Here is a 21197-nt window from a genome sequence, read left to right as displayed (position 1 = left end):
AAGAAGACACTTGCTGTAAAGTAATTGTTGATATTAGAATAAAACCCTCGAGTGTTTGGGAGACGGGGGGAAGCGAGATGGAGCGATGAAACATATTCTTCTTCTTTTTTTTTTCAGAAATAAGTGATTACTGAAATTTTTACTTTATTTTTTTTCTTCGAAAGATCAAAGAGGCTTAAAATTGATGAAAATGGGTGATTGACATGCAACCGAAGCAAAATGCAATTTTCACATAGATTCTACTTGAAATGACAGTCGAGAAAATACGCTTATGAAATCTCTCAATGTATTTTTAAACGTAGTTTATGGCGTTTTTTAGTTAATATCAGATAATTTTCTATTATTTATTCCTTTTCTCATAACTAAAGACTCTTTTATTCCTTTTCTCATAAATAAAGACACAATTCACCGAAAAAAAGGCGTTAGTATACCATTTACATTAATTTCTGGTTCCAAGTAAAAACTTCTAAAATCGTCCCTTCCTCTTCATTTGAGTTTCACTATGATTATTGATGAATAAATCGACCGCGTCTCGGCCAAAAGAGAGAAAATCCGATCCTATAGGGGCTCGTTCAAAAGCTTTAAGTAATTGAGGGAGCATTTCGTAATTTCCACTTTAATAAACCTCAACGGAGAGCTGAGCTCATATATTATGGATTTTAGTGTTCGTCTCCTCTCCTTCCGTTCATCAGTGAGAAGAAAAAAACGACACGCGGCTATTGAAGATTCACCGACCCCTTCTGCTCTGCTCTGCTCTACAATCGCGACGAAGAACATCCCTCCTTGATTTGGTCAGTTGGGTTCTTCCCTTCTCTCTCTGTTCCTTTATATCTGAGACTCGGGTTTCGCTTTTGCCGGGTTTCTGGTTTTTTCTTGGAATGGAATGGATGAGAGTCAGTGAAGCCCGTGAATAGGATCTGAGATTCCCAAATCCAATTTGAAATTCCATTGAAATGTTGATTTTTTGGTGATTCGTTGCTTGTCCCAAAAAGGTAGCTTTGTTGTGAATGCCGCTGGCTGAAGGTGGAGGTCGATGAGGGAGATGACAAGCCGAAACCATTCATATTGCTCATCATTGTTTGAGTATTGCTTTGCAGTTCTGTTCTTCCTCTTGATAGCAAGTCGATCAATCACCTAATGGACTGCAAGAGAGAGAGAGAGAGAGAGAGAGAATCATAAGTACAGGGATCATTTTCTAATTTTTCAAGACTTGAGGGAACTTTCTGTAATTTTTTGTTACAACGTTGTGGAAGAGCAGACAGCGTTGTGGCTTTGTCCTGTTTTCTCTTCAGGACCTCGCCGTTTCCATAAAACCTCGCCGGTCCATTTGCTCCGTCTGCAACCGCGGGAGCGAATATCCGTCCACCATCGGCGAACTATCGGTCAGTTCTCTCCTTTGGTCTCATTCATTCTCCGCCTTGTGCTCGTCTTCCTTAGTTTCTCGCCCTAATTGATTGAACGATAAGCCGGGGAAGCTTTTCAATAGGTCCGAGTTTCGAAAACTGCTTGAATTCTGCGCCGAGGTCGACAATACCTTGACTAATTGATGATGCTGTTACTAGCTAATCATCGTACTATTTCTCGATTTCCGAAACACGGTTACTCTTTTCCTGTTCAAGCACTGGAAGATTGATTGTTTTCAGGGGATGCTCTTTCTTGTTCTTGTTCTTGTTCTTGTTCTTAATATGGGCCTGATAACGTAATCGGCGGTTGCCTCTCTGCTTACTATGTTCGGATCGACCTGATTGGGTAAGTATCTGAAACGGGTATTTCTGTTACTACACAGTAAACAAACATCTAATCACCAAAAAACAACTTTCTTGAACTTGTATCAAATTGATTTTTGATTGATACTATCAATTGATAACAGGTGATAAGTGATTTCTGTTTATGGGTAATCTTGAATCTTGATGGTTCCAGACTTCCAGTGGCCAATACTAAAATTGTTTTTTGCTTGGAAATTGGAATTGCACTGTGATTGTGCTGATGAAATTGTTAATAAGCAGCAGCTTATTGATCTGCTTGCTTGTATTGCACCATCTTGTCTGTACTGTTGGAATCATTGTCCAGTCTGCTGTCAATGATTTTCCTCGTGATGGGTTACCCGGTTGATCATTTGATGAAGTTCTTACCATCTAGTGCCGCGGTGAGGACTGGTGTTGAGGTCTCCTGCTGTTGTTCATGGCTCGAGGAATTGCTTTTGCCTTTTCTTCTTCTCTTGCTTTGTTTGTTTGATTCTATAAAATACTGTTTACGGCATGTTGGTGGGTGTTAGGATTGACCGACTCCGTCATTTCTGTTGGTGTTGGCAGTGGGTTTGCTCCCTCTGCATGCTAGACTTTGACAGCTGATAGATTGTTGCTGGTGACATAGCAGGTGGCGTGGCTGTTGCATTGCTGATTAGTGGGGGGTTCTTTCTTTATTTATCATGGGTTGGAAAGCAGCTCAGAAGCTCATCCAGAATTGGAAGATTCTCAGGGGAGACAATGTGAGCCCAACAAATTGCTGCCAAAATATTCCAATTTGTTGTTGTCTATTTTTTTATATAGCACTCATCTTTTTCGGTTGTAGGTGATGATAATTAGGGGAAAAGATAAGGGCGAGACTGGTGTTATAAAGCGGGTGATCCGCTCTCAAAACCGTATTATTGTTGAGGGCAAAAACCTGGCAAGTGTTGAATGAATTTAACCTCTCTCTCTCCCTCTCTCTCTCTCAGAAACCAATCTTTCCTGCTATAAGAGGCATATTTTTTTAGTAGATTCCAGCATGCCGCATTTAGCCATGTCATATATGTGCTTCCAAATGCATCCAAAACATTGAGAGGTTAAATTGTGTCGATGCGAGGGCGCTAGCATTAGTTGTCTTGCTCTTTATAGTATTTATGAGCTCCACCATCTGTATTGTGTTTTCACCAAAGAAGTTTTTTTACATTGGTTACTGCTTTTCTATTCACGTGGTTAGGTGGCACAATGCAGTACAAGGTTCATTTTTTACGCTGATATGATAATACGAGGACAAAATGTCAAATGTAAAATATATTTTCAAAATTTTGTAGGCCTCCGCTCAGTTGCTTGTGAGCTCTCAGCATCAAATAGATATTCTTGTTGATACCTCAAAAATTTTTTGGTACTCGTGTTCAAATTTGTCTAGGCTCTTGAAATTGGATTTTGCATGATCTACCCTTTTGTGATATACATGTATCATGTAACTCGTCTGTAAATTAACCTCTCATGCGAATTATTTCATTTTCAGGTCAAGAAGCACATCAAGCAAGGCCAAGGTCATGAGGGTGGGATATTTACAGTAGAAGCGCCTCTTCATGTCTCAAATGTCCAAGTCGTTGACCCAGTAACAGGGTACCAGTGTTTCTGGAATTATGTCTTGCTAGCAAGTTTTCTCCTCATTTATGATTATCTTGTTGAATTGAACTGGGTTGATCTCACTGTATCTTTTCATTCCTCCAATTTAGGAATCCCTGCAAGATTGGAGTTAGATACCTCGAAGATGGCACTAAAGTGAGAGTTTCAAGAGGTCAGGGAGCATCCGGTTCCATAATTCCTCGTCCTGAGATATTGAAGATAAGAACTACTCCACGACCGACAGTTGGTACTTTCTCAAATCTCACTAAATATCTTTAATATCAGTTCTGGCATAATTCGATGCATGGATCTTCGATGCCGCTTGTGCTCTATCAACTACACTGATAGATACAGAATTACCTCTGCTGATGGTGGGAGTATTGATATCATGAATGAGTTAGTGAGCAAGTTCAAAGCCTGCCACCGCTCAGTACATTTGGAGGGTGATAGTTCTTTTATCATGATTTTGATGTCTTATTTCACTTGGTTCTCCTTTTTGCAGCTGGGCCGAAGGATACTCCAATGGATGTTGTGTTGGAGAAGACATACGATGCCAAAACAGGAAAAGGCATGCCCGACCTTTAAGCAAACTGGTTCAAGAGGTTGTAGTGAATGTAGGAGCCTTAGTCACATCCTTTCTCAACGGATTAAACTGTGCCAGATACTTTGTTTTGGAGGGAATAATTGGAACACTTTGCATGAATGTTAATACTATTTTGATCTGAAGTAAGTCTTGTCTTTGGCTAATGCTTTTCCGCCACGGGGTTCCAATTTAATTCCCCTCTTAACTCCTTTGTCTAGTCTTTGGACCACATTCCTCGTGTAGTTGTGGGCATTCTATATGTGCTCGGTGGGAGACTGTCCGGGTATGTGGTATGCTTGTTGTACTGAAAACAACAAAAGCTATATCAAAAACTTCCATGGGATCGATTTTCTCTGTGACTCTCCCGCAGTCGTCCTCTAAACTCATTTAATCTGAGGTCCATAGTGGTAAAAAGGTGACCTCTCGACATTTCACCTTCAGCTAAAATGCAAAATGACAAAGAAAAAGCGATGTCATTAATGAAACGAACTGGCGATGTATCAGGCAGTCTAAAACATTGTATCGGCGTAACGAGTTTTTATAATTTTAACTCTAACTTTAATTGTATTCAATACACAATAAAAATCAATAATGCAATTATTATTATTTTTTAATTATTTAATCATTTAATTTAATTTTTAATATTAAATTCTCTCAATTATTTTTTTTCACAATTCAATAAACACGATCATTACTTTCTTTCAACTATTTATTCCCTTTTCACTTTTTTTTTATAATTCAAAAATACAATTATTACAACCTAATTAAATTTAAAACTCAACTCTGTTTAACTCTAAAAGCAAACACACCAAGCTTCTGGATGATAAGTTTCTCAAGCATTATCCAAAACTTTCCAATGCGGTACCACAACAAGTTATGATCACAGACTTGTAGAAGTACGTGCACCTCCTTTCCAATAAAACTAGATGACCCTGCTTGGGTCTGCAACGGCTGCAAGGTAATTTAGAGCTTAATATTGTGGAGTACTTGGATTTATGGGGTATGAAGCCGTGGTTGAAGGTGGAGGTCGATAAAAAGCGGCCCGTTTGATTTCAGGGTTAAAATCACAAAAACTTTAACTTTAACTTTAACTCAACTCACTACACAATAAAAATACACATTTTCCAAGTCAACTTTAACTTTAACTCAACACATTATATAACATTTGTCATTTTCCACAATCAAAATCAAAGTTATTTAACTCTGAAACCAAACGCTTCAGACAAGTCAGATCCTGTGCAACTGAAGTTCCTCCGAGAAACCATTCATATTGCTCATCATCGTTTGAGTATTGCTTTGCAGTTCGGTTCTTCTCTTGATAGCAAGTCGGTCAATCACACAAGAGAGTGCAAAAGATAGAGAGAGAGAGAGAATCATAAGTACAGGGATCAGTTTCTAATTTTCCAAGACATAAGGGAACTTTCTGTAATTTTCACTTACAGCGTTGCAGAAGAACAGACAGCCTCGTGGCTTTGTACTGTTTTGTCTGCAACAGCGGGAGCGAATATCCGTCCGCCATTGGCGAGCCATCGGTCAGTTCTCTCCTTTGGTCTCATTGATTGATTCGTTTCCTCTCTCTTCACTCCAACGATTCTGAATCTTCCGTCTTCTCTTCATCCTGATCTCGAATGCAGTAGTATAGTACATTAAGCTTGTGTAGTCGTCCATTTGGGAGATTGTAATGGATTCGTCATCAGCAGTTCTCTTCAACAAGCTCAAGGTTGGAGCTTCTCCATTGCCCTCTCTCCCCCTCTATATATGGATTTTGTGAAAGCTACTGTATCAATTTATGTGATGTTACACGGGAATCGGTTCTCCGCAGGCTGCGCAACCTCTCTTCTTGATGGCCGGTCCCAATGTGATCGAGTCCGAGGAGCATATTCTTCGTATGGCCGGGCAGATTAAGGCTGTCGCTTTGAAGTATGTATGCAGCCCTTTTGTTCCCCCTTTCTCTGCTAAAGACAATGCAATGAACGATAATGTTTCCACCTTTTCTTTCATGATGTCAGCAGACAAAATTTGATCTTCAAATGGCGGTGTCTTTCTCTTTGTTATGCTGTTATTTGTCTGATCAGATAATGTGATCTGTTCATATTGGGGTTCAGGATTTAGTGAATTAAAATGAACTGTCCTCATAGGTGGAACCTTTATTGGGGCTTGGGGGAATCTAAGGGGAAAATTGGGGGTGATTGCTTGAAATCAGGGTGGCAAATTAAGCATATGATTTGAATTTTTCAGAATTCAGATGTACTCTACTGATTTTCTCAAGATTTTGGAGAAACTAAGGAGAGAGAAAGCCACCGGCAACCCTTATGTAGACCATTTACTTATACATATCCACACCCAAGAAGGGGAAAAAAAAAAGAAAAAAAAGGAAAAGAAACCCTGATATTGTTTTTGACTATTATCACGTATTTGTCTTGAAATAAGAGAAGCGATAGCATCTGCCTAGACTGTGCTTCATAGAAGTTGTAGGTTTGTTCTCGGGTTTTGATGAAATCTGTTGGTTTAATTCATGGTTCATCTTGTGACAGTTTTGTGTGCATTTTGCAGAGTTGGTTTACCAATTGTATTCAAGTCAAGCTTTGACAAAGCTAACCGCACGTCATCTAAATCATCTCGGGGACCTGGCATGGCCGAGGGTCTGAAGGTGTTTTCTGTCATTAACATCTGCAAACAAGTTAGCTTTGATAGATGCTAAGGATGAAGCGGTTTTTCACATAATGTCTAATACCCAGAATATTAAGGGAAAAAAGAACCTGAGATGTCATCATGCCGTTTCAGCCGAGTACATTAGATACCAGAAATGACATGCTGCACCTCCATGTAAACCGATAATGCATTAAACATAAATGTGTTTCCCACTTTGTTTATATCTGTAAATAGTCAGAAAAGAATCTCTTTTTTTTCTTTGGTAATTAAAAAATTCTTTTTGCTTATTCTAGTTTTGACTCAATCAGAAAATTTCAGCATGTTCAGTGAGCTATCACCATGAAGATCCTTTGGTAACTTAAAGTTTTTGGACATCTATTACAGATCCTTGAGAAGGTTAAGGTAGCTTATGACATTCCCATAATAACTGACGTGCATGAAACTATCCAGGTATTCTTTATTGGTTTCATGCCTGCTAACTAATATTGCATGACATTTATCCTAAGTATACACGTGAGATATCTCTTATATTCAAAATCTTTCTTCAACATCATTACAATTATGAGATGGCAGCTAATGGTGTGAGTCCTCTTCAAAGATTGATAAAAACCACATATTACATAAAGGAACATCATATGAGACATCTAGTTCCTAATGTTGAATTGCATAACTACTAATATATGTCCTGTAGTGTAGATGTTCATATGTTTTTGAAAGCTTTAGCAGTATAGCAAGAAGTGAAGTTCATTTACTATATAGAATTCATGATGCCAAAGGAAAATGCAAGGGGTTTTGCGGTAAATATTGTCTAACGATGCATGCTACTGGCATAAAACAGTGCATGAAGTTTTGCATGCTAGCATCAGCACTACGTAATACATTTTTCCTCATCTTTCTTTTCAGTGCGAAGCGGTTGGCAAAGTTGCAGATATTATCCAAATCCCGGCATTTTTGTGCCGTCAGGTTTGCTAGTGAATAAATTTGTATTTTGTTGAAATCTGCGTTATTGTCTGCATTTTATGAGTGTATTTAACTTTTAAAATTTGTTATAATGATAGACAGATCTCCTGGTGGCAGCAGCGAAGACTGGAAAAATCATCAACATTAAGAAAGGGCAGTTTTGTGCTTCTACTGTAAGTAACATTTCTTCTCAACAATTGTAGCCTCTGTGTTGCTTGCATTCCTTGTTAAAATGTGGAATCTCATCTTCCCAAGGAAAGTCACTGTGTAGGTGCAAGCTAGTAGCCTTTTCTTACACCTGTATGCTGCAATTCTTTTCACGACTTGCATTTTGACATATTTGCAGGTTATGGTGAACTCTGCTGAGAAAATAAGACTGGCTGGGAATCCAAATGTAATGGTTTGCATTTTATCTCATAAGAGCTTGACCACTATCTTGTCATTGAATCATATGTTAGATCCACTTATCGGTCCCGTTAGTCCTCATCTTCTTCTCTTCATTTGTAGATGATTTGGTTGTTGATCCACGGAATCTTGAATGGATGAGAGAAGCTAATTGTCCAGTTGTAAGTTATCAGCTGCATTTCCCTTACAATGGTTGCTTATGATTTCTTAGTGCACAACTCTCTGGTTCACTTTTTACATCGTGCATAGTTTTATAACCCGGACCAGACTGGCTGGTTGAACTTGGAACCAGTGCCTGACTGATCCAATTCTTTAAATGAACTTATTTGCACTTTAACTCTGGTGAAACCCCAAGGAACCAGGTGGTTCTTTGAAAACCCATCGAACCGGCTAGAATCAGCCGGGTAGATCACTGATTTTTTTTTTTTTTTTTTTTTTTTGTAAATGTCAAGTTTGAGACTTCAAAATAGATAACACATATGAAATGAAACCGGCTTATATGATCTAGCATGCTCAGCTAATGCAGACTAACTTTTTATGGGCCACCCTTTGTCACTTTCCTTCTTTGTTGACCGGGGTGAGATTTCCATGGAGCAACAGAGCATTATTAGCTATTAAAGTCCTTTAAGGACTTTGTTTCATTTGCATTAATTGATTCATTTTTCACTTGTATTGTGGGCATGATGAGTGAGTCACCTTTTTCTCTCTTGTAATTCTAATGGGCCTTAAGATCTAGGTCCTTAAAATCCATATTGACTGTTATAATAGAACTTTCTATCTCGAAACAATTGGAAGTGAACAGTGAAATTGATTTATCAGGTTAGAAAGGGAACTGGCTTTCATTACATATACAGCTGAACTACTACATTCTCCAGTGCTACATCCAACTTCATTTCTTCTTACGAATCTACTCTTTAATTTGTTGATGGTATGCAGGTAGCTGATGTTACGCATTCTCTCCAACAGCCTGCTGGGAAAACGGTATGAATAACTTATTTCATGTTTGCAGAAGAGCTCTGTACGGTTTAGTTGCTAATCTTCGCTGAGAACAGAGGCATTCCACAATTTTGTTGAATAGAATGTACCATTGATATGTAGATGTCTGGTGTAGATTTATTATATCATATATGGGTATTTCTTACAGTTGGAAGGCGGAGGTGTTGCTAGTGGGGGCCTTCGTGAACTGATACCATGCATTGCCAGAACAGCAGTTGCTGTTGGAGTTGATGGAATATTTATGGAGGTAATCTGAATCTGCTAGATCCGATCATGCATAATCTCATGACTTGTGCATGCCTTTGAAGTAATTGGCCCATCAAATTATGAGAATGCTTACCCAAGCAGATGTATCTTCATTCCAGTCACCACCGACTATGCTTAGCAGAAACAATAAAAGGAGCTGACATATTAGATACTGCATCTGCATTTGTTTTAGAAATTATTACAGGGTTTTAACTGATTTAACAATTAGATCATTGGAGTTATCATATGATCATGTATTTATTCCTTCCTGCAGGGAATGAAAATTGCGGAGTTATTAGAGAAACCTTCAAATGATTTCTATTTTAGAAAAGGAAAAACTTGCATGCTTTCTTGCTGATACCCAATTGGTTTGTGTTTGTGTCCAATTTCTCTAAGAGTTTTCTTTTGGGTTCTCAGGTGCACGACGATCCTTTAAATGCACCTGTTGACGGTCCGACTCAATGGGTGAGTTTTCTTTTGGGTTCTCAGGTGCACGACGATCCTTTAAATGCACCAGTTACCCAGATTCTCATACTACTGTATAAGTCTACTCGTGGGAGTTGGTTCTCTTGCACTGAGTTTCATTTATTTTCAGCAAAATATGAAGTTTTATATAATTTTGAGGCACATACATCATTCGGTCCTGATATAATATCTCAACATCAATTACAGCCTTTGCGCCATCTGGAGGAACTGCTTGAAGAACTTGTTGCAATAGCTGTAAGTACCTTTTCCTGTGCTCAAATGAGTTTAAATGCTTTGTTGTTTTCGTGTGAACTGTGAAAAAAATCTTGATCTTGCCAGCAAAATTCAGGGACAAAACTACATTTGATATAGAACCAAGTATATGCTTAAGAGAGAAATCACTTGAACCGTCAACCGAAATCCCAATCTATCTTGTGAATGAATGGTCTATGGCTTAATTTTCCCGCTGCGCTGGTGCTTAACTCTCATCAGATGCATCTCCTTTCTCACCTCACCGACTTTCTCTCGATTCTTCTTGTTCATATACTTACCCAGTAGCACACAGAACCTTTCTGGTCTTCTCGAACCCCACTGAGTTTCTCGTGGCTTACAGTCGAATTGAGTTAACGTTCGATTTTCCTTTCTTGATCTTTGAAGAGGGTGAGCAAGGGGAGGCAGAAGTTCAAAATTGATCTGACACCGTATCGCATATGAGGTGTGATCAGTTGGGGATCCTGGCCAGGCTTTCATGGAACTCTTGGACGTAGGAGGAATTTTTCCTTCATTGTTCTTTGGCAGTTACTTCTATCATCTCTCCTTTTGAGTGTGGAATAAGTTGTGGCGGGCATTTCACTAGAAGCAGTTTCATCGATGTCCGATTTCAAGACGGCACCAGATTGGCCAGACTCGTGAATCAAGTCACTGTAGAATCAGAACTTCATGCTTTTATAGGTTTGTTTTAGACATCAAAGACGGTTAAAAGTGCGTGTGTTAATGGGTCAAGATGCTCACCTTGTAGATTATTATATCTGATCTTGTCAGTTTAATCTTATGTTGGGCAGTCTAATTATATTCCGGAATTCGCAATCCAGAGTCCCTATTTAGGTAATCGATGTTCAATCAGTTCGAGAGAAAAACAAGGGGCAAGTGTAGGTCTATCTAAAATTTAAATACATGAATGATGATCGTTAATGTTTGTAAAGTCTGTGCAGATTGAATGAGAAATGCTTAACATTAGTGGTCTATATGCCTAATACTGGGAGGTTATATATGAAATGCTATACGTCAGTGGTCTACATTGAGAACGACCTAAATGTGAGGTTCTGTTAACTGTTAAAAGCCTAAATGGATTCGAAGATTCGACTCAAGGGACTGAAATGTAAAGTGTTCAGAAGTTCAGAGACTAAAATGAAAGTGACAACGTCTCACCTGCATGTAGAAATATTCTTATGTGGACCCCAAATTCATCGAGCCTGAATTGCAAATATAGAAAGTTCAGGGATTGGTAACATGAAAATTTCCTAAGTGGAAAGTTCTGAAGGTTACATTGTATGGGATGCGTAAATCAGACTATATAAAAGGAGGTGGAAGGACGACGGAGTTAAGGTACTTCATTGTAAAGTGATAAAAGATCAAGGACTAAACTATAAATCCGGAAAAACTTTTTTTCCTCCCAAAAAATAAGATCGACGAAGAAAGAAACAGAACCCACAAGGCACTTGTTGTTTACTGTTACATCGGTTTTTTTGTTTTTTGTTTTAAGTTACTACTGCATACGACTTATCGATCTCGATCATATATTATACCCTTTGATGGACAATCGAGTCGGTCTTTAAGCAATCCAGCTAGTCTAGACATAACGACAACGCGTGGTATGGTATTCTAAATCATAAATCCACTCCTTATTTGAACAATGATGTGCCATGTTGTAGTCAGCTCACACTATCAACTCATTCTCAAGAGTCTAGATGCATTCTAACACTATACAGATTTGTGCTAACCAACCAAGAGAATGTACCAGGCCGATTGCATTCTCGGTACTCAAGACTCAATAAAGCGTATATCTATCTGTATGTATATATATATATATATATATATAAAATGGAACGTGGGATGGCCGCAGAGATAACAGTTTTGGTAATATTATCGACCGATCATCGTTAATCTTAATTTTCAATGACGAATTGGGTTTTTTTTTACTTTTTAAAGAGTAACAGAATATTACTAGCCAATCTATCATCGATAATCTTAATTTTTGTCTATATTCTTGATCTATACATGACAACCCAAATCCAAATACGTAAGAGGTAGTGAATTTTTTATTTTTTTTTGGCTGGGTATAAGAGTCGTGATGTTGGATTTTGTCTCCTGATGATTAATGGGTTTAATCGGGACTTACCGTCTAATCCCCCAATCCAATTGGCTCCTTCAGAAAAATTTACCTTTTGGTCTCTCTCTCACTCTCTCTGCGTTCCTTCTTCAGACAAAACCGCTCCCCACTCTCTTCTTCTTCTTCTTCTTCTTCTTTCGCCGAGCATTTATGCTTCCTCGCTTGGAGCCAAAGCGAGGAAGCTGATGAGTGCTTGGATTCTCTCCCCTCCTCTCCCTCTCTCTCACTTTCTGACGCGCAGAGACTCCTCATCCGTCGCAAGGGCGAATCCCATTTCAGCTTCTCGGATCTCTTTCCCGTCCCCCTCCCTGGTGATTCTTCCATGATCGTTGGACGTTAATTTTTTAATGCCTATAATTTTTTAATGACATTGGCATCACAGAGTGTATTGGCCTTTCTGTTTGTAACTTCATTCTGGTATTGGGACGGTTTTGCAACCGAGTCATGCTTATTGTGATAGCTATGCTGCAAAGCTGGTCTTGTCTTCCTAGTGATACAATCACAAGCTAAGAAAGCCATTTTAACCCAGACCAATCCAAAATATAGATTGCAGAAAGTGATCAAAGATACGGGGGGAGAGCTAGCCCTATCTCGATTGCTCCGGCGGGCCCTCGTAAAATTCTTCTAAAGCCTTGTTCACACCATTCCGTCCCCCAACTGTTGTGTGTTATGGAAGAGCTGTCCAACGATCATGGAAGAATCACCTGGGAGAACCTTTGTTTGTTTTCCAGAGTTGATAGTGCTTTGGTGGTTTGATTCATTGTCTTGGCGAATCGCTGAGTTCGTGCCACGTTAATTGTTTAATGACTTATTGGCGTCACAAAATGTATCGGCTTCTCTGTTTGTAACTTCATTCTGGTACTGGGACAGTTTTGCAACCGAGTCATGCCAATTGTGATAGCTATGCTGCAAAGCTGGTCTTGTCTTGCTAGTTATACAATCACAAGCTAAGAAAGCCATTATAACCCAGGAGACCAATCCAAAATACAGATTGCAGCACTGTCTATAGATGCGATCAAAGATACGGGCAGAGAGCTAGTTCTATCTCGATTCCTTCCGTGGACCCTCGTAAAATTCTTCCTCATCCACAGCCACTCGCTCCGTTGAAGCAGTTGGAAGGTACTCCCTGCCTCTGATTACTCCGGTCATGCTGTCCATGAGCACGTTAGCGTGATTCCTCAGGCCATTCGTTTTTGGAATGCGACGAATCACTCGACTGTTCTATTGTGGTAGATGTTCGCATATCCTGCTCTGAGATGAACAATTTGATTGCATTTCTCGTGTGTCTTAGGAGATTTTCTATTATTGATTGATTATGGGAATCAGTTAAATTGTTCTTAAATGAGTTTGTGTAATTTGTGGAAACATTGGTCGGATTGTCGGCCGAGGCAGGGTGGAAATTTTTACTTACTGGAAATGGAGTTCATTGGAATGAATGAATGAATAATGGTTGGGATTCTGCATTAGGCAACCCAAGTAAAAGTGAGATGTGGGATTCTGCAGGGAGACTTGGACTTGCTAGAAATGAGATGTGGTCATTTATGACTTCTATTAAGCTGTAGGAGCATATTTGCGTCTGGAAAGCTAGAACATATGAAACTCTTTTAACTTTCCCAATTTGGTGAAGCTGCTGAGCTTTCGGAATATATATGTGTATATAATTTTGATGAGTGTAATAAATTCTGAAGAACTAAGGAAGTAGGGAAACTGAGGATTACTCTGGCATCATATGTGTTCGAAAGTGGATCCTGTTTCTTTCATTTGCATTTCTGTATATTTACATACACAATATATATATATATATATATATATATATATATGATACATTTCATTTTGGAGCTTCGTTATTAGAATGTGATTGAGCTTGTCTTTGGATAGCACAAGTCAGTGTTTGTGTAATTAATGTAGATACTATCAGTTCTGTCTTTATCAAACAAATGGACTGACTCAATTCTTAGTGGAACTAAATTAGGCTTAGATCAAGTTTATGCTCAGAACGACCATCAGTACACATATCAGAGTTCCCTTTTATGTTCTTTGAAATGATTTGACAGTTTTAGAGGAACTCTGAGATTGCCAACTGTTATCTAATCTCGAAAACTTAGGAACATTTTTCTTTCATTCTTTGTTTGTTTTCAAGAGAGTAATGCAATTTCTTGAGGTGATCAAACTCTTCTAAAGATTAAAGTAAAATGTATGTTTAAAGGATCATGGACCAGGGATAGATTAGTCTGGGACAAGGTTTCTGAATTGCCTTTGGTTTGTTAAATATATTCCCGATTACCCTTAATAATGTCGCATTACATGGTTCATCAAGTTATCAACCCACGAATAGATCTGCTAGAAAGCTGATATTTATCTATGATAATTCAGATGAGTTCTCTGTTGGGCATCTAGTTGTTGCAAAGGGGCAAGAGAATGGGAAGAGAAGGGGGGCTAAATAATGTTGCTAAACATGTCTCCTATTGTTATACATTTCGTATAATTAATTGGATGTGCAACATGATTTCTACAAATATTAAAAGCTCGGAAGAATTTTTTAAATGTATTTCAATTTTATAACAGAACGGTTTGCATAGGTTTCACTTTTGCAACATGTAAAATGCATCTTTCAATTTCATAACAGAAGAGGCTTGCATAACTTTCCACTTTTGCAACATGTTGGTCTTTAATGATATTGGTTGGTGAGTTCAGGCTAACGATTAGTCATGTAATTATGGAAATCTTTTATCATGATTTTGATTTCTTATTTCACTCGGTTCTCCTTTTCGCAGCTGGGCCGAAGGATACTCCAATGGATGTCGTGTTGGAGAAGACATACGATGCCAAAATAGGAAAAGGCATGCCCGACCTTTAAGCAAACTGGTTCAAGTGGTTGTAGTGAATGCTTGAGTCTTAGTCGCATCCTTTCTCAACGGCTTAAACTTGTGCCAGATGATTTGTTTTGAAGGGAATAATAATTGGAACACTTTTGCATGAGTGTTAATACTATTTTGATCTGAAGTAAGTCATGTCTTTGGCTAATGCTTTTCCACCACAGGGTTCCAATTTAATTCCCCTCTAATTCCTTTGTTTAGTCTTTGGACCACATTCCTCATGGAGTTGTGGGCATTCTATATGCGCTCGGTGGGAGACTGTCCGGGTATATGGCATGCTCATTGTACTGAAAACAACAAAAGCTATATCAAAAACTTCCATGGGATCGATCTTCTCTGTGGCTCTCCCGCATTAGTCCTCTAAGCTCATTTAATTTGAGGTCCATAGTGGTAAAAAGGTGACCTGTCGACATTTCACCTTTAACCAAAACGCAACATGACAGAGAAAAAGCTATGTCATTTATGAATCAGACAGATGATGTATCAGGCAGTCTAAAAACTTGTACCGACAAGATTAAGCTTGTGGACGAATAGTTTCTCAAGCATTATCAGAAACTTTCCAATGCGGTGCCGCAACAAGTTATGATCACAGACTTGTAGAAGTACGTACACCTCCTTTCCAATAAAACTAGATGACCCTGGTTGGGTCTGCAACGGCTGCAAGGTAATTTGGAGCTTAATATTGTGGAGTACTTGGATTTTTGGTGTACCGAGCCGTGGCTGAAGGTGGAGGTCGATGAGGGAGATGACAAGCCGAATCCTGTGCAACTGAAGTTCATCCGAGAAACCATTCATATTGCTCATCATCGTTTGAGTATTGCTTTGCAGTTCTGTTCTTCTCTTGATAGCAAGTCGATCAATCACCTAATGGACTGCAAAAGAGAGAGAGAGAGAATCATAAGTACAGGGATCATTTTCTAATTTTTCAAGACTTGAGGGAACTTTCTGTAATTTTTTGTTACAACGTTGCGGAAGAGCAGACAGCGTTGTGGCTTTGTCCTGTTTTCTCTTCAGGACCTCGCCGTTTCTATAAAACCTCGCCGGTCCATTTGCTCCGTCTGCAACAGCGGGAGCGAATATCCGTCCACCATCGGCGAGCCATCGGTCAGTTCTCTCCTTTGGTCTCATTCATTCTCCGCCTTGTGCTCGCCTTCCTTAGTTTCTCGCCCTAATTGATTGAACGATAAACCGGAGAAGCTTTTCAATAGGTCCGAGTTTCGAAAATTGCTTGAATTCTGCGCCGAGGTCGACAATACCTTGACTAATTGATGATGCTGTTACTAGCTAATCATCGTACTATTTCTCGATTTCCGAAACACGGTTACTCTTTTCCTGTTCAAGCACTGGAAGATTGATTGTTTTACAGGGGATGCTCTTTCTTGTTCTTGTTCTTGTTCTTGTTCTTAATATGGGCCTGATAACGTTATCGGTGGTTGCCTCTCTGCTTACTATGTTCGGATCGACCTGATTGGGTAAGTATCTGAAACGGGTATTTCTGTTACTACACTGTAAACAAACATTTTTTGTTTGTCTTGCACAGAATTAAGTCTGCGGTATCTATGGAGGCTCAAGCTCAAGCTGCTCCTGGATCTCTCGTTAAAATTTCACTTCGACTTGGATCGGAGACGCACTCCGTGACGTCAAATGAGGGAATCCTGTCCGAGCAGCTGGTTTCGGCCAAGGAGCAGAGCATGAGTATATTCAAGGAGTACATCACCAGGCACAACGTCCGGAACGATGTGCCCGATGAGCTTGCAGAGAGCTCATCGGAAGATGATGCTGATATCAACGAGAAGCCTCATGTCAAGTCCAAGAAGACGAAGATAAACTAGTTCTCGTTCTCTTCCAATGCTGATTTCTAGAAACAGGTAGGAACATCGACTGTCATGATGAATTGATTATGGTCTTTGGCCTTCGAGATCGACGATAGTGTAATATGTAGTCTAATTTAGAAATTTTCCGTAAAACCGCAAGTTGGACATTTGGTTCTATTCTGATGCTTTTGGTTATGGAAAGATTTTCCTCTGTTAGCAGAACGGTACTTGAAAACAGTTTTTCCTCGATCAGATTATAAGATGGAGACTGTATCTTGCTTCTGAGAGATTATATCAGACCAAATATACATGAATTCCATTATATTTCACGAATCCGATCTTAATGTTGTCTCACAACTGATGCTCGACTTTATTTATTACTATAGAGTTTGTACTCTTGTCGAGGTTCATGTATTATTTCGCTAAAATCATGTAATGTTCCTCTCCTGGAGCACTCTGATAAGCGCTTCTTTCTGGTGAGGCTTCAGGAGGTAAGAGTCCTTGCCTGCCTCTATGATCATCCTCATATCAGGCCCTTCCGAATGAGCAGTCACTGCAATGATTGGGATCCGGGTATTGTATTCCTTCTCCTCTTCCCTGATCCTTTGAGTCGCTTCATAGCCATCCGTTATCGGCATCTGCTAAGAGGTGAAATTAGAGTTCGGTCTAAAAGATCTGCACTCTAGCTAGCTACTGTAACTTCAATCAATCGAAAAGTATGAAGAATTAAAATTTTCTTAAATGCTTCCACATTATTACCTGACAGTCCATAAGGATGAAATCATAAGGCAAAGCAGGAGACGAAGAAGAAGCTCCGGGGGCAAGCGTCTTCTGCTCACTGAACTTGTTGGACACAATCAAAACAGCCTCTTCCCCATTGTCGCAGACATCCACAGTCGCCCCGAGATCCAGAATCACCGACCTAGCTAAGCTCTGCAGAATTGGAGAGTCCTCCACCACCAATACCTTCTTCCCGCTCCTCATCATCGGGACCCTCATCTCTTATCGAACCCGAACCGCTATCAACCTCCCCAGCCGCTGTCTGATCAGGGCCCACAATTTCCTTCATCTTGCCACTACCATTCCTCACCAATGAGGAACCCTCAAACTCAGGAGGGAGCTTGATCGCCTTGATCAAGCGGGTCCCATGAAATGGCCTCGAAATGATTACGTCGTCCGAGAAATTGAGGTTGCACTCCTCCTGCAGGACTCTTGTGATTAACAGATGGCTTATCAAGCCACACAACCTTGCAGCCGGAAGTACTGTTACTCTGAAGCCCCCTTCGGAACTCCGATAAAAGCCTGATCAGTTCCATAACCGGCCCAAAGCTTGTATTGATCACAAGAAGCAAGAACCTGATATGAACTGGTTGGATCTGGTCTTGGTCGCCACTGGAGTTTTTTGAGGCCGATTTGCTTAGGCTGTCTGGATGCTGGCACGCCTCAGGTTCTTCTGCTGAGCTATGGCGAGAGAGTTCCAGATTCTGCTGAGCCTCCCTCAGGATCGAAGGGAGCTCAGCCCATTCGCTCCCCACCCAAACCCTTATCCCAAGCCTCTCCATATAGTTCCTTGGCACCCTACTTCTCTCGCCATCCCATATTAGTAGAACGGCCAATGATGAACCTTCATGTCTTGGCAGGCCCGGGCCCTGGAGACTCGAGCTTGGATCTGCCTGTGGGGTTTGGATCATCATGCCTGGCTCTGGAACAACGCTGCTCTTGGATCCTAGTTCGGTGCCTTCTCATTTATCAACTTGTTATATGAAGGATGAGTGTTGCCTGAAACAGGTCGCAGAATGTTGAAGCGGAAGCATGTCCCTCTCTCCCCATCTTCCTTATCCACGATTGTTATGTCACCTCCCTTCGGACGAACCCGAAATAATCAAAGCTTTCCAAAATCAGCACATGGAAAACTTACCCGATATGCTAGGGGAAAACTGTTTTGATCTGTTTAATATTGTATGGAGAAGTCCATAGATGTATTTTAGGCATACTTATTGTGTGCAAGTAGAATTGAAACTTAATTGATTTTACCAGAGACTGAACAATCCCAAGACCTAAGCCGGTCCCTCCTTGTCAATGAGCTGATTCCTTAACCTGCACATAGTTCTTGAATGCAGACTTCCGTTTCTCCTTGGGAGTCCCTTTCCCAGTATCGTTCACCTCAAACACAAACTCCATGGAATTCGGGTCCCTCTGGAGCATGCTCACCTCCTCGATATCCTTGCTCCTTTCTCCTTTCCAGAAGAACAACCATGAAAACTTTCTGTGGACCTTTTTATTCGCCTTATGGATGGTGTGATCCTCCGAGCTAGGTTCCTGGGTCCATGCTCAAACCTAAATATGCCCCTCAGGTGTGAATTTCACTGCATTGCTCAATAAGCTGCTGAGGATCTGCTTGAGCTTTCCCCGTCTCCCTTTACCATTGAGTGCTTAATGGCTCATTTGGTTTGTGGATGCAATTTTAAAATCACAATTTTAACATAATTCTACCCACAACAAAACAAAATAACTCATACAAAATCAAAGAGTGGACCCCAATTATACTACTCTTTTTCAAAATCAAAATTTGATTTTAAAATCTTACTATGAAACCAAACGCAGCATAAGAATTGAGCCGTCAAAGAGGTCTAGGACCATGTCAATGCCTTTGTTCATGGCCACGGGATGGAACATGTCGACCACGTCCTCGAGGAGTTGTGCCAAGTCAAACTCCTCCTCCTCAAGCAGCATCTTTCCTGCCTCGATCTTGCTCGCATCAAGAAGAGAATTCAGTAGACCTGAAGAAATCGTACATAGTATAACTGCCATTATCAGTTTCCCAGTGATATATATGTAATATAACACAAGATAATATATTAGGGCTTGACTCTGTTTGGAGAACTCCTAGGTTTTCCATCCCTAACTCTCCCGGTGAGGAAAATGGCAAAGAGATTTTCGAATACTCTTTCGTTAACAGATCCAAACTAGATCCTTAGACTGTTCGGATCGCTTAAGACGCTTTTGGTTCTAAGGGAACAATATATATTATATGTTAAGTAAACTGCGTCCAGTTAATATTTTAGGACAGTTTATTGAGGTAATCTTTAATATATATTTGCCAATGCTTGTGATTAATCAGGTAATACTTGTAGACCTGAACTAGATACAACATCCGGAGAGACTACTGCTTATGGAGATAATAAGAAATTTCATGCAATAAAAATTTAAGATACTACATAAGGAAAACAGTCACATTAAATGCTACCGCCGAATCGTCAAATCCTATCGCTTCTTGTGGTTATAACAGTTCAATCCTAATATTTGAAACTTACGGCTTGCCCTAACATACTCACTTTAGACCCTAGTTCAAGCAGTTGAACCAACTGACCTGGTCTAATAAATAAAAAAGAAAAAAGAAAAAAGAAAAAAGAAAAAAAGAGAATGACTACGTAATTGAAGAACCTTTTTTTCGATAGTTAATAGGTAAGAATTTTTTTTTTACCTAATAGGTCTTTCACACAGTTGTCCATTTGTTGCAAAGTCTTCCATAGCTTGGGTGTAAGGGCATCTTCAGCTTCGATATGGCACATCTGAATGAGGGCACTAATGCAGGCAAGAGATGCTCGGATGTCGTGGCTTGCATTTGCGAAAGAAATGCTCTTGCTCTTGTTCTCAGCCTCTTGAGCGGCCTCCATCTGATCAATGAGCCTTGCACATAGTTGCATCTCTCTCCTTGCAGCCCTCACGATGAAGATTGTGAAGCTGAGGACGACTATTATCTGAAAAAACAATTGACGTTACGAGCGATATGTTCCTGTTGATGAAGCTCTTCATGGAACTGTCTCGAACAGCCAACACGTACACCTGAAAGCCCATACATCGGGAAGACTGTATTAGTGGAGAACGGAAACTAATTTTGCATTGGAAAGAAAAAGTTTGCTTTTAATACGAAATTACTGCGTGCTTTTCTATTTTTGTCCTAAATTATTTGGTACTTTATTTTCTATTGGGATGGTTTCTCTCATATATGGAGAATGATGAGTGCGGGTAATCCCATATAGAAAAGTTGACAGGAAATCCATAGGTTTATTAGAGATAATAAAACTATAAATGCATGTGCTCAAAACAAAATACACTGATAAAAATGTTAAGTAAACCATACAATTGATGGGATAAATTTGTGTTATTTTAAAGTGAAACATTTATATTTTAAGAGTGATTTATTATTGTATAAAGGATATAAAATTGAAGAAATCGAGATATTTTCTACAAATTTTATGTCAAAAATTTAAATTTCCTTTTAGAAATAATTAACTTAATTTTGATTAAAATAATTTTATTAGTTTAATTCTAAACCTTCTTTATGATATATATATATGTATGTATATTGATATTTTTAAATAAATAAAGTGGTAATTCTTATGTGAATTAAAGTATTTAATAGAGTTAAATCAATATCATCAATTTAAC

At 39.4% G+C, this 21197-nt stretch overlaps 4 protein-coding genes and 1 pseudogene across 7 annotated transcripts; 4 read left to right on the top strand and 1 right to left on the bottom strand.

Annotated features, from left to right (window-relative positions):
- The first annotated feature begins 637 nt into the window (after positions 1 to 637).
- On the top strand, positions 638 to 4114 carry LOC116209880 (50S ribosomal protein L24-like). Of its 4 annotated transcripts, none has more exons than XM_031543623.1 (7): positions 638 to 791; positions 1259 to 1382; positions 2377 to 2488; positions 2572 to 2667; positions 3253 to 3356; positions 3470 to 3606; positions 3862 to 4114. In XM_031543623.1, the coding sequence occupies exons 3-7, from the start codon at positions 2429 to 2431 to the stop codon at positions 3942 to 3944; spliced, it is 480 nt and encodes a 159-aa protein (XP_031399483.1). In that variant the 5' UTR covers positions 638 to 791; positions 1259 to 1382; positions 2377 to 2428; the 3' UTR covers positions 3945 to 4114. The 4 variants fall into 4 exon arrangements, with proteins under 4 accessions (XP_031399483.1, XP_031399484.1, XP_031399485.1 ...); XM_031543624.1 differs by having other exon boundaries at positions 2374 to 2488; XM_031543625.1 differs by lacking the exon at positions 1259 to 1382 and having other exon boundaries at positions 660 to 791.
- A 1202-nt stretch (positions 4115 to 5316) lies between these two features.
- On the top strand, positions 5317 to 10867 carry LOC116209879 (2-dehydro-3-deoxyphosphooctonate aldolase 1-like). The gene is made up of 14 exons (XM_031543622.1): positions 5317 to 5474; positions 5577 to 5662; positions 5765 to 5862; positions 6496 to 6592; positions 6979 to 7044; positions 7498 to 7557; positions 7653 to 7727; positions 7901 to 7976; positions 8062 to 8120; positions 8896 to 8940; positions 9104 to 9202; positions 9619 to 9666; positions 9874 to 9921; positions 10324 to 10867. Exons 2-14 carry the CDS (start codon positions 5624 to 5626, stop codon positions 10378 to 10380), a joined length of 867 nt encoding a protein of 288 aa, XP_031399482.1. The 5' UTR covers positions 5317 to 5474; positions 5577 to 5623; the 3' UTR covers positions 10381 to 10867.
- A 354-nt stretch (positions 10868 to 11221) lies between these two features.
- Positions 11222 to 15092, top strand: LOC116212212. The gene is made up of 3 exons (XM_031546779.1): positions 11222 to 11271; positions 12098 to 12366; positions 14830 to 15092. The coding sequence occupies exons 1-3, from the start codon at positions 11222 to 11224 to the stop codon at positions 14910 to 14912; spliced, it is 402 nt and encodes a 133-aa protein (XP_031402639.1). The 3' UTR covers positions 14913 to 15092.
- A 1379-nt stretch (positions 15093 to 16471) lies between these two features.
- LOC116209878 lies at positions 16472 to 17078 on the top strand. Its single transcript, XM_031543621.1, has one exon. It carries the CDS (start codon positions 16491 to 16493, stop codon positions 16761 to 16763), a length of 273 nt encoding a protein of 90 aa, XP_031399481.1. The 5' UTR covers positions 16472 to 16490; the 3' UTR covers positions 16764 to 17078.
- Positions 17079 to 17173: 95 nt separating this feature from the next.
- Positions 17174 to 20603, bottom strand: LOC116212211 (annotated as a pseudogene).
- Between the last annotated feature and the right edge of the window lie 594 nt (positions 20604 to 21197).

Source organism: Punica granatum, chromosome 6 (assembly GCF_007655135.1).
Source record: "Punica granatum isolate Tunisia-2019 chromosome 6, ASM765513v2, whole genome shotgun sequence".
NCBI classification, from domain to species: domain Eukaryota; kingdom Viridiplantae; phylum Streptophyta; class Magnoliopsida; order Myrtales; family Lythraceae; genus Punica; species Punica granatum.
Note: the sequence above shows the minus strand (reverse complement) of the source record. Positions and strands in the feature narration are given on the sequence as shown.

What these genes read in the sequence shown, in the direction of transcription:
- LOC116209880 (XM_031543623.1), top strand. Translation starts at nt 2,429, where the DNA reads ATGGGTTGGAAAGCAGCTCAGAAGCTCATCCAGAATTGGAAGATTCTC. An exon ending in TTGTTGAGGGCAAAAACCTG is followed by an intron (nt 2,668 to 3,252) that starts GCAAGTGTTGAA and finishes TTTCATTTTCAG; the next exon opens with GTCAAGAAGCACATCAAGCA. An exon ending in TACTCCACGACCGACAGTTG is followed by an intron (nt 3,607 to 3,861) that starts GTACTTTCTCAA and finishes TCCTTTTTGCAG; the next exon opens with CTGGGCCGAAGGATACTCCA.
- LOC116209879 (XM_031543622.1), top strand. Translation starts at nt 5,624, where the DNA reads ATGGATTCGTCATCAGCAGTTCTCTTCAACAAGCTCAAG. An exon ending in TTCTCTTCAACAAGCTCAAG is followed by an intron (nt 5,663 to 5,764) that starts GTTGGAGCTTCT and finishes GGTTCTCCGCAG; the next exon opens with GCTGCGCAACCTCTCTTCTT. An exon ending in TTGACGGTCCGACTCAATGG is followed by an intron (nt 9,667 to 9,873) that starts GTGAGTTTTCTT and finishes CATCAATTACAG; the next exon opens with CCTTTGCGCCATCTGGAGGA.
- LOC116212212 (XM_031546779.1), top strand. Translation starts at nt 11,222, where the DNA reads ATGCGTAAATCAGACTATATAAAAGGAGGTGGAAGGACGACGGAGTTA. An exon ending in GGAAGGACGACGGAGTTAAG is followed by an intron (nt 11,272 to 12,097) that starts GTACTTCATTGT and finishes TGGCTCCTTCAG; the next exon opens with AAAAATTTACCTTTTGGTCT. An exon ending in CTTTCCCGTCCCCCTCCCTG is followed by an intron (nt 12,367 to 14,829) that starts GTGATTCTTCCA and finishes TCCTTTTCGCAG; the next exon opens with CTGGGCCGAAGGATACTCCA.
- LOC116209878 (XM_031543621.1), top strand. Translation starts at nt 16,491, where the DNA reads ATGGAGGCTCAAGCTCAAGCTGCTCCTGGATCTCTCGTTAAAATTTCA.